General features: G+C 45.2%; 1 protein-coding gene across 1 annotated transcript; it reads right to left on the reverse strand.

Annotated features, from left to right (window-relative positions):
* Positions 1–621: 621 nt before the first annotated feature.
* On the reverse strand, positions 622–3,165 carry LOC123401542 (geranylgeranyl diphosphate reductase, chloroplastic). Its single transcript, XM_045095369.1, has 3 exons — positions 2,558–3,165; positions 1,589–2,044; positions 622–1,492 (listed from the first exon to the last, which is right to left on the reverse strand). The coding sequence occupies exons 1-3, from the start codon at positions 3,052–3,054 to the stop codon at positions 1,057–1,059; spliced, it is 1,389 nt and encodes a 462-aa protein (XP_044951304.1). The 5' UTR covers positions 3,055–3,165; the 3' UTR covers positions 622–1,056.
* Between the last annotated feature and the right edge of the window lie 10,244 nt (positions 3,166–13,409).

The following is a 13,409-nucleotide window of genomic DNA, read 5'->3' on the forward strand; positions in this document are numbered from 1 at the left end:
ATCCCGGGGGGCCCAGAAACCCACAGATCCTCGCGCGTCCATTTGGTAGGAGCGGTTTGCTTAGCCCAATCCCCTCCGTTCCCCTTCAATCCCTTCCTATCCATGTGTTTCAAAACCCTCCTCGGAGGACTAGTGGAAGCAAAACCCCGGGGATTTGAGAGGATTGGGTGGAACAAAGGGATTCACCCAATCCCCTGAAATCACTCCCTCTCCAAACCTCACCAATCCCCCTTAACCAAACGAGGCCTTAAAGAAAGATGAACCAAACGAGGCCTTAAAGAAAGGTGGATCCTCGCGAAACCGGAGCCTCGCAGGGTGATTTCCGAGTTCCTCCAGTGGGCTAGATGCCGCACTAGGCCTTCTCAGCGTGGACTACTAGCCTGGCAGTAGATGGACCATGGTACCTGGTTTTACTGGACACACACCTTTTACCATGAATTTGCAAAATATAATCCTAACCAGCTGAGAATCATACCCTAGCCCAGAGGCCTGCAACGACTTACGGTCGTTCCGCGATTGCCGGGCTCCAACAAGGGCTTCCCACAAAAACGTGGCAACGGGGTTGCATTTCTTCCGAGCTAAAGTGGATGTTGCTCCAACACAGAAAAAGGACACATTAAATAACAACCATATGTAGTATCAAAATACATTCATAATCACGGTACACTGTTTTCACCGGATATCCCACAACATATCTCCAAATTCAACGTGGTGTCTGGTTGTTGTTATCCCATTTCATTCTACTTCTCGTTCGCGAGAACAAACATGAACAAAAAACTTGAAACCTTAGTTTATACTACATTCATTCACATATCGAATATTGGCGTGCTTCAACAATCCAGACGAACTGTTCTGAAGTCTGAACATCACCGTACAAGAAAATGGGACAGGTTCGACCAAGACACGACCTCTCGATCGACGCCATTACCTCTTTATTCTCATCTCCTCTGCCTCAAATCCGTTCGATCGGCCGCGGATCTCTGCTATACCGATCGATCCGCCGCAGCTTCGAGCAACCCAAGCAGGATGTCAGGGACGTTTCCGGTGTGTCGGTGATCACAAGGTGAGCTTCCCCATCTCCCGGCGCAGCGCGGTGGCCCTGACGAGGCTGCCGATGGTGTTGACGGCGAGCTTGATGTCCTCGATGGGGTTGCCCGGCACGACGCGCTTGTAGAGGTAGCTGTCGAAGGTCATCCGCTGCACGTAGTCGTCGGCGCACATCTCCACGAACGCCTCCCGCGCCGCGTTGGAGCGGTAGAACACCTTCTGCAGGATGTCCAGCACCTTGTACGTCGGCCAGTAGAGCCGGTCGAACTCCGCCAGGTACTTGCGCAGGTCGCTCTCGTCCACCAGCCGCGTCCCGTTCGCCGACCCGGCCACGATCGCCTCCGCGCACATCCGCCCGCTCTTGGCCGCGAAGTAGATCCCCTCGCCGGAGCACTTGGTCACGTACCCCGCCGCGTCGCCGACCAGTGTCACACGCCCCGACACCCTGACGATGGTCCAACACGATGAGTGAGACCCCAGTTGATCGGGTAAAAACTAAAAATTCGTTGTTGCAAGAAACGGAGGAAAAGTTTGTGCCTACCTCTTGGGCCTGGGGTGCTCGGGGATGGGGTGAGCCTCGACGCGGATGATCTTGCCGCCCTCGATCTTGTCCTTGGCGCGGAGGCGGGTGGCGGCCTGGAACTTCTTGATGTCGGCCTTGTGGGTGACGGTGCCGGTGCCGACGGCGACGTGGTCGCACTTGGGGAACACCCAGCCGTAGAAGTCGGGGGAGACGTCGTCGCCGACGTACATCTCGGCGCGCTCCTCGTAGTAGCGCATCTTGTCGTCGGGGATCTTAACGCGCTCCTGGAACGCGATGGCGTACTCGTAGTCGCCCGCGCCCATATCCTTGGCCACGCGCGAGTTGGCGCCGTCCGCGCCCACGATCGCGTCCACCTCGAACGACCGCTTCTCGCCGCCCACCTTGCCGTTGGAGCTGTCGTAGTGGTTGTAGTGCACCGTGTACGTGCCGTTGCGCTCCTTGGGCTCCTCGTACCTGCGCCAGGATAAGATCGATCAGACACTGTTTACGTCATAAACACAGGGATGAGCCACAGCTTATTCACAACGGCACTTGATTAGCCACTGACTTTCTACAACAATATGGCTGTGAATTTAGCATTGCATGTGTATTTCAGTTTGTTCAGTTCATATGTCAAATATGAAATGATTTTCAGTTAGTAATCTTGCATAGGTACTACTCCAGCTAGTAATAAGCTGAGCATGGACTGTTGACACACATGCATACGGGCCAAATACAGTAGTCGACGAAGGTGAAGCTACAAAGACAGAGTCTCTCCTCTCGCGTTTTAAGTTATCATGTAATTCTAATGCTACCGCCACCCAATTCTGACATTGCCGCACTTCACTTATGCTCGGTAATATATTGTCAGAATGAAATCCTACACAATGGCACGAGAAGTGGAGAACTAGTACTGGCATGCTCAAAAAGTCAAAATCTTGCATATGAATTAGTATGATGGACGCAAGGAATGGTATGTATGCATACCTTAGGAAGAGACCATTGAGGACCTCGGCGCCGGCCTTCTGCGCGCGGGTACGGAGGAAGTCGTCGAGCACCTCGCGCCTGACCATGCCAATGTACTCGTGCGGCGCGAGCGTGCGGCCGATGTCGACGGCGACGTTGGAGGGCGAAATCATCTTCATCTTGGTGACCCTTCTGTCGACGAGGTCCAGCGGCAGGTCGAACTCGGACACCATGCAGAGCGGGATGGCCCCGCCGCACGGCTTGCAGTTGTCCATCTTCCGCTCGATGAGCACCGTCTCCACGCCGCCCTTGGCGAGCGCCTCCGCCGCCGCGCCGCCCGCGGGGCCACCTCCCACCACCGCCACCCGCAGCTTCCGCCCGCCGGGGAGCTTGGGGCTCGACGTCGCCGCGCGGGTCACGAGGAGCTGCGACCTCCTCCCGCCCGCCGGCCGCGCCCGGCAGGAGGAAGGGAGGAAGGTGGCGCGCGCCGTGGCCGCGGACGAGGAGAGGGACGTCATTCTTGCCCCGGTGAGCTCCTCGGCTGGCTCGAGCTCGACGTGCGGTGGGGAGGGAGCGAGCGAGTGTGAGGGTCGGTGAGGCGCGAGCAGGGCACGCACACGTAGTGCGTACTAGTGAAGTGGGGCGGAGAGGCCGAGGATAGGATGAGGCCGTGAGGGGGATCGCGGGGGAGGCCGGCCGTCGGATCGGCGCCGTGGACGGCCTGGATCGCGCGTGTGGATGAGGTTTCTGTGTGCTTTCGCTTTTGCCGCTCGGCCCGCGCGAGTGGACGTGGTTTTGCCAAGTCGGACGAGCTTGTTTGTATCGTTGTGTTGTGTACTCTGATGAGTAATGGGCGATGGTTTGCCACGTTAAAAACATTCTCAAAAATGATGTCCAATAAACACTTATATGCACGTCACTTTTGCTTTGGAAAACGGCATATGCATGTCAGGCCCGTCCTTGCATCAAGACCACCATGCATCCGTCCAGGTCGTCCGTCCTTGCGACGAGACTACACATGATGCATCGTCCATGTCGTCCAGTCCATCGTCTCGGCTAGCGTCGAAAACTTGGCATCCATCACCCGGCCGGACTCTGCCGCTGACGGTCACGGGCTCCGCAAGCAGACGACCTCGCGTGTTAGTGGTTAAGCGAGTTCCGACGACATCGTGAGTTAGTGGCTAGCCGTGGTAGAGGATGGTGTTTGGCCACGTCATAATATGTGTTCATAACTTTCTTCTTTCTATTACTAGTTTCTACATGCCAGCACTGAATGGTGTAATCGGCTTGAATATTATCTTCCGACGTTCCATCAACAACCAGAAAATAAGAATAGCTACAATGGCAACTTCAGTGTGCTAAAGAAAATGCTTTCAAAAGACTCTCAGACTGGATTAAATTTTTTACTTTGTGCGGGGTGAAAGAAGTTCTATAAAATCAATCATTCAAGTTCTACCTGTGTACGCTATGATAATTTCTGGATTCCCGGCTTCTCTTGCTGAGGAGTTATCCTGGCTTATCACGAACTTTAGATGGAGAGATAAGGAAGATAGAAGAAAAATTCATTGGTTAGCGTGGGAGTAAGGGTCGAATGGGATTTCGTGACCTCAGATTATTTAACCAGCCTCTTCTAGCTAAACATTGTTTGGCATTTGTTGGGTTGTTCGGATTCGTTTTGTGCAAAATTGATGAAGGCAAAGTATTATCCTGAGGGACATATTCTTTATATTGTGTTTTCGCATTTTACATCGGTGACTTGGCAAGGAATTATGCATTGCTTGGAACTTCTTAAGGAAGATGGCATATGACGAGTGTGTGATGGCTTTAGCATTAATATTTGAAGGGTGGTTACCAAGTGAAAGGACGTGGATGTCGTCTATAGGGGGGAGGGGGTGAATAGGCGCTTTAAAATAATTTCGGTTTAGGCTTGAACAAATTCGAATAAAACTAACGTTTAATTTGCCAAGCACAAAACCTAAAACAACTAGGCTCACCTATGTGCACCAACAGCTTATGCTAAGCAAGATAAACAACTAAGTGATAGCAAGATATATGACAAGAAACAATATGGTTATCACAAAGTAAAGTGCATAAGTAAAGGGTTCGGGTAAGAGATAATCGAGGCACGCGGACACGACGATGTATCCCGAAGTTCACACCCTTGTGGATGCTAATCTCCGTTTGGAGCGGTGTGGAGGCACAATGCTCCCCAAGATGCCACTAAGGCCACCGTAATCTTCTCGCGCCCTCGCACAATGCAAGATGCCATGATTCCACTAAGGGACCCTTGAGGGCGGTCAACGAACCCGTACAAACAAGGTTGGGGCAATCTCCACAACTTAATTGGAGGCTTCCAACAACACCACAAAGCTTCACCACAATGGCATATGGCTTCGAGGTGACCACAAATGCTCGGGGCAATCTTCACAACTTAATTGGAGACCACGACGCTTGCCCGGAGCTTTACACCACAATGGTTGAGCTCCGAGGTACCACCAAGCTTCCAGGGGTACCAAGTACCCAAGGGTAATAAACTTCTCAACTTCTCACTTCCACACATTACCATGGAGAACTCAAACCAATGCAACTAATGCAATGGCAAGATACACGAAGTGGGCAAGTCCCTCAAACTCAAATCCCTCCACAACAACAAAAGCTATGGAGAAATGTGAGAGGAAGAACAAGGAGGTCACAAAGAACTCCAAGATCAGGATCCAAGGGGTTCCCCTCACATAGAGAAGAAAATGATTGGTGGAGATGTGGATCTAGATATCCTCTCTCTTTTCCCTCAAGAACTAAGAATCATTGGAGGGATTGAGACTTAGCAAGCTCTAAGAAGGTCAACAATGGGGAAGAACACGAGCTCAACGGATAGATAAGGTCCAATGGGGAAGAAGACCTCCTTTATATAGTGGGGGAACGAATCCAACCGTTACCCCCACTCACAGTCCGACTCGAGCGGTACTACCGCTTCTAGAACGTCCGAGGGAGTGGTACTATCGCCCGGAAGTGGTAGTAAAAAATTACTACCGCTCCAGGAGCGGTACTACCGCTAGCACGAGGAGCGGTACTACCGCTGGATACTGAAACTGCTCTAACTTTCGCATACGAACTCCGAATCGAGCAAACTCTAGCTTGTTGAATTCACAACGACAAGAGCTATCCAAGAGCGACATAAAATCTTTAGAACATGCAGTTAGAAAATGCCAATGATATAGAGAAGTGAGACCTCTATGAATGAAGAACCGGCAAAAACTTCCAACATCGAAAACATCATAGAAGATGCATATGGACTCCGTTTTCAATGAACTCGAGCTTGTCGTGAAGATGACCATAAGCTCTAAAACTCACAAAGAGAAACACCAAACAAGAACCAAGAAATAGGATGCAAGGATGCAAATGGTTCGTGCTCTCAACGATAGATACAATCAAGCTACTCACTTGAGAGCCCCCCTTGACAGTACGGCAATCTATCCTAAAATAGAAAACCTATCAAGGGAACCTATACCTTGCACCTAGTCCTCTTGAGCTAGATGATGATGATCTTGGCTTCCTCAAGATGGACCACCTTTCTTGATTGCCTTGGTTTGACAAAGACTAGTTGATTGCTCCCCCATACTCACTATGGGTGGGCCACTCTTCAGAACATCTTCACAAGTCCATTGCCACCACAATGAACGGCAAGCTTGAAGCATGATATCTTCGTGATGCTCCACTTGAACTTGCACACCGCAATCTTGATGATGATCACCACTTGATATCATCCTCCATAGGTTGAATGAGATCTTCCTCTTGACGCAAACCCATGGAGACACACCTAACCCCACACAGAACTCTCACAAGGACCATGGGTTAGTACACAAAAGCGTTATGGACAATGCTTACCATACCATGGGATCACTTGATCCCTCTCGGTACATCATGTACACTTTGTGTGTTGATCATCTTGATTTACTCTTTGCTTAGTCTTGATCAACCTTGTGTCTTTATGACCAATCTTTGGATAATACCTTGAATACCACCTTGGTCATCATATAAACTCCTTGACACCAACAGATGGACTTCAAGAAGTGCCTATGGACAAATCCTTAGAATATAACTTAAGGCAACCATTAGTCCATAGGGATTGTCATCAATTACCAAAACCACATATGGATAAATATGCTGTAACAATCTCCCCCATTTTGGTAGTTGATGACAATCAGTACAAGAGAGTTTATATAAGAAAATAAGCATAACCAAGCGCACATATACAAAGCTATAATGCATGCATACAAGATGTAAATGATTAAGCAATAAAAGCAAAACCCTCTATGCATCACCTAACAAAACTCTCTACACTTCTCCCCCATTGACATCGATTGAAAAAATGGAAAAAAAGTTTAGAAAGCCAATATAGTAGGTGGTCCTCCAAAAAGTGTGTACTTCTCAACAATAGTGCAAAGAAATACACAAATACAATGATAAACGTTCGAGGAAAACGAACTATATCGAGGACCCAAAGATTACAAGAAGGGTCGTATCTCACAAAGACATACAAACGAGAGAAGCACACAATCAAAAGATATCAATAGGAACAAGCAATAATATGGTCCTTCGAACCACATTAATAAAAGATATTATGATAATGACAATAGTGTGTTTTATCAAAACTAGAGAAGCTCCCCATGATTTGTGCACTAATAAGTTTTTTTTGTATTTGATACAAGTGCACAAAATAGGATCGTTGCTCCCCAAAAATTAATAAAAGCACACAAAAAGTGCAAGAAAATAGATGAGACAATAAGTATATCACTTGCACAAAACATATGGTTGAGCAACATGTAAAAGAGGCAACTTAAGAGTAGGCTTAACCAAAATGATGTGTGTGAGTCATGGCAAGGCACTTGAGAAGACTAAGGTGAGGATGAGCATTACTCATCAATATAGTCTTGAAGAAATAAGAACAAAGTGCAAGACATATCCTTCCCACACACAGACTACTAGCAAATAGGTTCACTAGCTAACTAATAAACAAATTGAGAACCAACGCTTGTGACAACCCATGGTGAAGAAAGGAAATAATAACCTTGTCAAGAGAAGGGATACCAACCAAATTGTCAACACCCTTGTCAAGACAGGTATGAGGAAAAATTATCTTCACCACCAACGAGTGCATCAAGATGCAAGGATAAAAGATCCGCACTGAAGACAAATTCTTTCACGAAGCCACAAAAAACTGAAAAAGGAAATGCAACGATGGACGTGAAAGAAAAGAGGATATCAACTAGAGATGTAACTTCTTCATGTGTAAAAGATTCTAGGTAGAAGAAAATCATGATGATATATATCCACAAAGAAAGATGTACACACGAAATGGTTACAAGAAGGAACAAACAAGATATCCAAAAGGAAGTATTAAATATACCAATAATATCTTTGCTTGAAAGCATAGCACATGGCATAATATTTTCTTATTCTACAATATGAACTTCCAACTTATGAACATCAAAGACATCCCAACTAGCAATAAGACATCATCGTTCGGATGCTTTGAGGAAGGAAACAAGTACCACAAGAACGAATCAAGAAATGCATGCCATGATGCAACCTACGAAAGGTTTAATGCAAGAAATGTATGCATAAAGTAGATACTTGTTACCGAGATAGCACTGGATTGATGTAGTAGATAGTTGTTCGTTGATCATCCTAACTTGGCTCCAATAATCACATGGTGTTAACACCTTCCTTGTAGGTGAGCCGAGCATCCAATGCCTCTCCAATTGTTCCTAGAACAACAAAACAAACAAAATGGTGCCCAAACTCATTGGGACCAAAGAGTTAGAAAACGAGATAATTCCTTCTATGACACTACTCCTAAAATATGATGCCGTGACATTCCCAACTTTTTGCTTCCTTCTATGGTCACTTGTGTAAAATTTATGCCTCACATGACACTCTAGTGTATTTTTAGAGCTAACGGTGTCAACTTTTCACATACAAAGTCACTTTTGCCCCTGGTGTAATGTGTGACAAAAATACAAGAAATATTGTTGTACTATGTAATATGGAACCGTGCCACATCCATAATAACTGAAACGCTAATTCAAAAAAAACTCAAAAAATCGGCAGAACCTCCCCTGTATTTTGATGCCATATCCCCTGCACACAGTTTATATGTATACAATCGATTGAACAATTCTCAACAAATGCCATAAGCAACCAGATTCACACATAAGTCACCAATAGTTCACATATGTAAGGCTAAAGGACTTCCAAAAGAACCATCATATCACAAGAACTCCAAAAGAACCATTACATCAATGGAAGAGCATAGAAGCATATGAAATTACAAGTTGAGCCTTATTTTGCTTCTTGTGCTCATAGCAGGGCTAGGAGGATTAAACTTTCTGCTCCTTGTGCCCATTGCTAGGCTGTCAAGTGGCATCAGAATCTTCTCAGCAAACTTCTTTTTCGTCTTGGCCTTCTCAATGGCGCCGGTTTTTCATCTGCACATGCGTGTATGGCAACGGTAAGATTAGGGCAATAATGACACCATACATTTTATGGCAGTAGCAAGTTTATCGCAGTAATGACAACAACAAGTTTATGGCAGCAGTAAGTTTAGAGCAACAACACGTTTATGGCAGCAACAAAATACAACAAGTTTATGGCAGCAGCAACAAGTAATATAGAAAAAGTACCTCTTTGAACCTCCAGATTTAGTGTTGTCATGTTTTCTCCTTTTCTTAGTTGTAGTTTCCAAGCTTTGGCTATGATGAGAAACAAACAACTTAGAACATAAAATGAATATATATGGGTTCCATGAGTAAGGAGCTGCCATAGGTGGTCATCAAATACTTTTCCAGTAAACTTCTTCTTGAAGTTGCTCACCAAGTGGAACATACATTCTCTATATTCTGCCTCCGGGAACACTTCTTTTACCCCTGTCATCAGTTCTTGGCCAGCATCGGTGCATATGGCTAAACCTGTTGGTGATCCTATGGTCCGTCTTAGCAATTGCATGAACCAGATCCAATTTTCATTTGTTTCAGAGTCAAAAACTCCAAAACAAACTGGATACATCCAATTATGGCCATCCACTGCAGTAGCACTAGCCAATTGCCCCTTGAATCCGTGTGTCATAAATGTGCTATTCACAGCTAAATATGGCCTGCAGCCACTAAGAAATCCATCTGTGCATGGTTTGAGAGCAACAAAAGTTCTTCTAAACCTTATTTTACCATTTATGGTATGATGGTCGATCTGCACTATGCTATTAGGGCAACAACTTTCAACTCGTGCTTTAAACCTATACAAGTTGTTAAAACTACTATCCTAATCACCGTATAGTTGCTTCAAGGCTAGTAGCTTACCCATATAGACTCTCTTGTAGTGGATTTTGATCTTGTAGTGTTCTTTCAGCTTTTGTCGCAATTCCTTTGCTACTAGAGTTGCATCTTCAATGAGCCAATCTTTCACCTTCTCACATATCCAGAACTTAGTTGCGTTCTTCACTTTCTTTTTCCTTTTCGTACTAGAACAATCGTGGTCAAAAGTTTTTTTTCACCTACAAAAGAGGAATACAAGTAAGATAAAATCTCCTCAACATTTATGCAAGATATATTCAGAAATAAGTACGGTTAGACAATTACCATTACAATACGCCTATCACCTGTTGTAGAAGCACGTATCCTCCATGGGCAATCATCTTCATCTCTTCTTTTACAATAGGCCCTTAACCTACGTTGTGTGCTCTTCTCTGTGTTATACTCAAAGTCACGTTTGACTGCATGCTGAGAAAGAGCCAACTTAAACACATCCATATTGGGATATGTGGATCCTACAGTCATTGGAGGGTCTTGCTGGTCATACTCTCTATTTGGGGCATGATTTGGCTCATGCAACTCCTCCTCCTCTACTTCAGGCTCCTCCTCGCTCCCATCCTCGATCTCATCCTCAGGAACATTGGTTTTGTCTTTCTCTTTACCAGAAAAAAGAAACAATTTTAGAGGTATAGTTTCTTTCTCCGAATACATTTTCTCCTCATCAATACCAACATGCTCATTCTCCGGGATTGGGTTGCAAAGATAACTATCATAGGCCTCTTTTGTGTTGTTGTCCGCTTGAACATCTGTCCAATCCTCGGTGATAGGCTCATATGCTTATTTGGAGGGATCACAATATGCAATCAACATCTGCACTACCTTTTCTGGATTCATCCTGCAAATCACAGAGAAATACATAAAAAATGCTACTAAATTTCAGCATACTAAAGTGCACCTGGAGAATACAAGATCGAAGCACTCACCCTTCTTGCCAATCTGTCCAAGCCGACCAGCCCAAACGGCGCGTTGCCCTCCCTCCGCGCCTCCAGGTCCGCCCTCCGCGCCTCCAGGACTGCCTTCGACTGCCCCCGCCTTGCCCGCCCTCAGCCGCCGCGCCACCTGATTCTCCTTCAGCCGCCGCGCCACCTGGTTCTCCTTCAGCCGCCGCCTGCTCGATGGCGCCCTTGGCCGCCGCGCCTTGCCCGCCCTCAGCCGTCGCACCGCCTGGTTCTCCTTCAGCCGCCGCCTGCTCGATGGCACCCTCGGCCGCCGCGCTTTTCCCGCCCTCAGCCGCCGCCTACTCCATGGCTCCCTCGGCCGCGTGCCTTCCGATGACATAGCCGCGCCGCTGCTGCTAGGGTTCCGCCCCGACGCATGAGGTGTGGGCTCGTGGTTTGCTCGACTCGTAACGTGAGGAAGTCTGGGGGTGCTAGATTGAGTCAAACGGGGCATTTTGGTCCAGACGGGTAAAAAGTGATGGAACGATTTAACAGAACCGACGACAGTGTCATGTGAGGCATAAATTTTATACAAGAGGTCACATGAGGAAGCAAAAAGTTGGGAGTGTCACATAAGGCATGAAATTTAAGAGTAGTGTCATAGAAGGAATTTTCTCTTAGAAAACCAACAATACATAGGACAAACTCCACATAAAGATGTGCATATAGATATGAAATTGAATTTCATGCACACTTTAGCCAATTTATGACAAGATGGAGTTTCCCCTATATACCGTGTCAAGGAAAGAAAGCATGCAAAAAAACTATATGTATATAGTAAATATGCATGCTCAAGGCAATCAAAAATCAAATCAACACGTAGTTGATAAGACACCAAAAGACAAAGTATCAAGTGAAAATAAAATACCAAACGAAAAATTATCACTTGAAGAATACCAATTAAATGATACATCAAAGAATGATATCCATTGACACATGCCAGACAAAAGGAAACAAGATACCAATTGAAGGAAAATAACACGATGTATCTAGTTTCCAAAAGATCTAGGTTCCAAACAAACCATACCGTCTACAAATTTTCATGATGGCACAAAGCATCATAAAGAGTAAGACTTGCCTCCCGTCAACACACACTTGATGGGGATCAAAAGATTTTATGATAGACGTATAAATAGCGTGTTCCAAAGAAAATAGGATAGCTCCCCCAAGGGATGTGCATTATATAGAATTTCCATTTGAATACAAAATGCACAAGATGGTATCATCACTTACTCTATATTTGTAGAAACACAAGACATGTTCAAACTAATCCACGAGAGGCAAGGAAGACAAACGATACATAAAATCCAATGTAAAGATGATTAGCAATTTCTACCACATGAAGGGAATAACAATTGTCAAAGGACAAGAAGTATTTGGAAACAATTTCCATTGGTAGATTGCAAAAATATCCAACATCATATTTACTCCTAAAACGCAAGCAAATGGCACTTGTAGAGCTAACATGCCACCTAGGAACAAGATAATTTACAATATCAACACTAAGTGGCAATACCTCAAATATACACATTTTCTAGGCTTGTAATTTACACATAGCATATTACTCCCCCATAATGTGATAACCTAACATTATTAACAAGTGGAAAATTAAACCCAACAAGAGATAATTAATGGACCATTTAGAATCTGAATTTCTCATGAGCAGGACATACCAGCTAGAGACTAGATAAACTTGTAATATCAATACTAAGTGGTATTACTCATGTATACACATTTGTAGGATTGTGAGGTGCGCAGAGCACATCACTCCCCCATAATGGGATAATCCATTAATATCTCAAAAGATCCAACAAAGATACAAACAAGATGCAAAGAGGCTCAATACAAGACTCACATGTACATGATGTGCAAACCGATGTACACATACTTGATTACTCAAGATAAGTAAGTTGGAAGCATAACATATACAAACATATGCATGGTGCAAAACCACATTATCCAAAGGGGAAAGTAACTAACAATGTAAACAATTTAAGTACAAGTTACCGTAAGGAGGCACGTTGGATATAAGATAGAAACTCGATAATACAAATGACTTGACTTGAGATAATATGAATTACGAAGGTCCCTTAATTCTTCAAGATGAAACCAAGTCTCCAATGTCCTCCATGATCACCTATCGATCAAGTTTTAGCTTGTTGGTCCCCAACCACGTTGGGTCCTATGAGGTTAGTCACAATAGGCTTGGCTACCCAAATGGTTCTTTTCTTGACACCACTTTGAGTACCAAGAAACTTGGCAAACACATTGCCAACCTTATCCTTCCCCAGTGAATAGATATCATCAATAATGATTGGGTTGGATAAATTACCTCTCGTGCAAGAAGAAGCGAAGTGACCCTTCTCACGACATAAGTAGCAACATCTACCCTTTACTTTCTTCCCAATTGATTTCTCAACTTGAGGAATGTTGGCCTGGGTCTTCTTGGGAAGAGGCCTTTCTTCAACTTGAAGTTGAGTATGTGATTGAACTTGTGGCCGCTTCCCTTGTTGCTTGTGACTTTGGGGCTTCTTATTTAATGGGCAAGATCTAACATGGTGCCCTTCA

The sequence above is a fragment of the Hordeum vulgare genome, chromosome 6H (genome assembly GCF_904849725.1).
Source record: "Hordeum vulgare subsp. vulgare chromosome 6H, MorexV3_pseudomolecules_assembly, whole genome shotgun sequence".
Lineage (NCBI taxonomy): Eukaryota > Viridiplantae > Streptophyta > Magnoliopsida > Poales > Poaceae > Hordeum > Hordeum vulgare.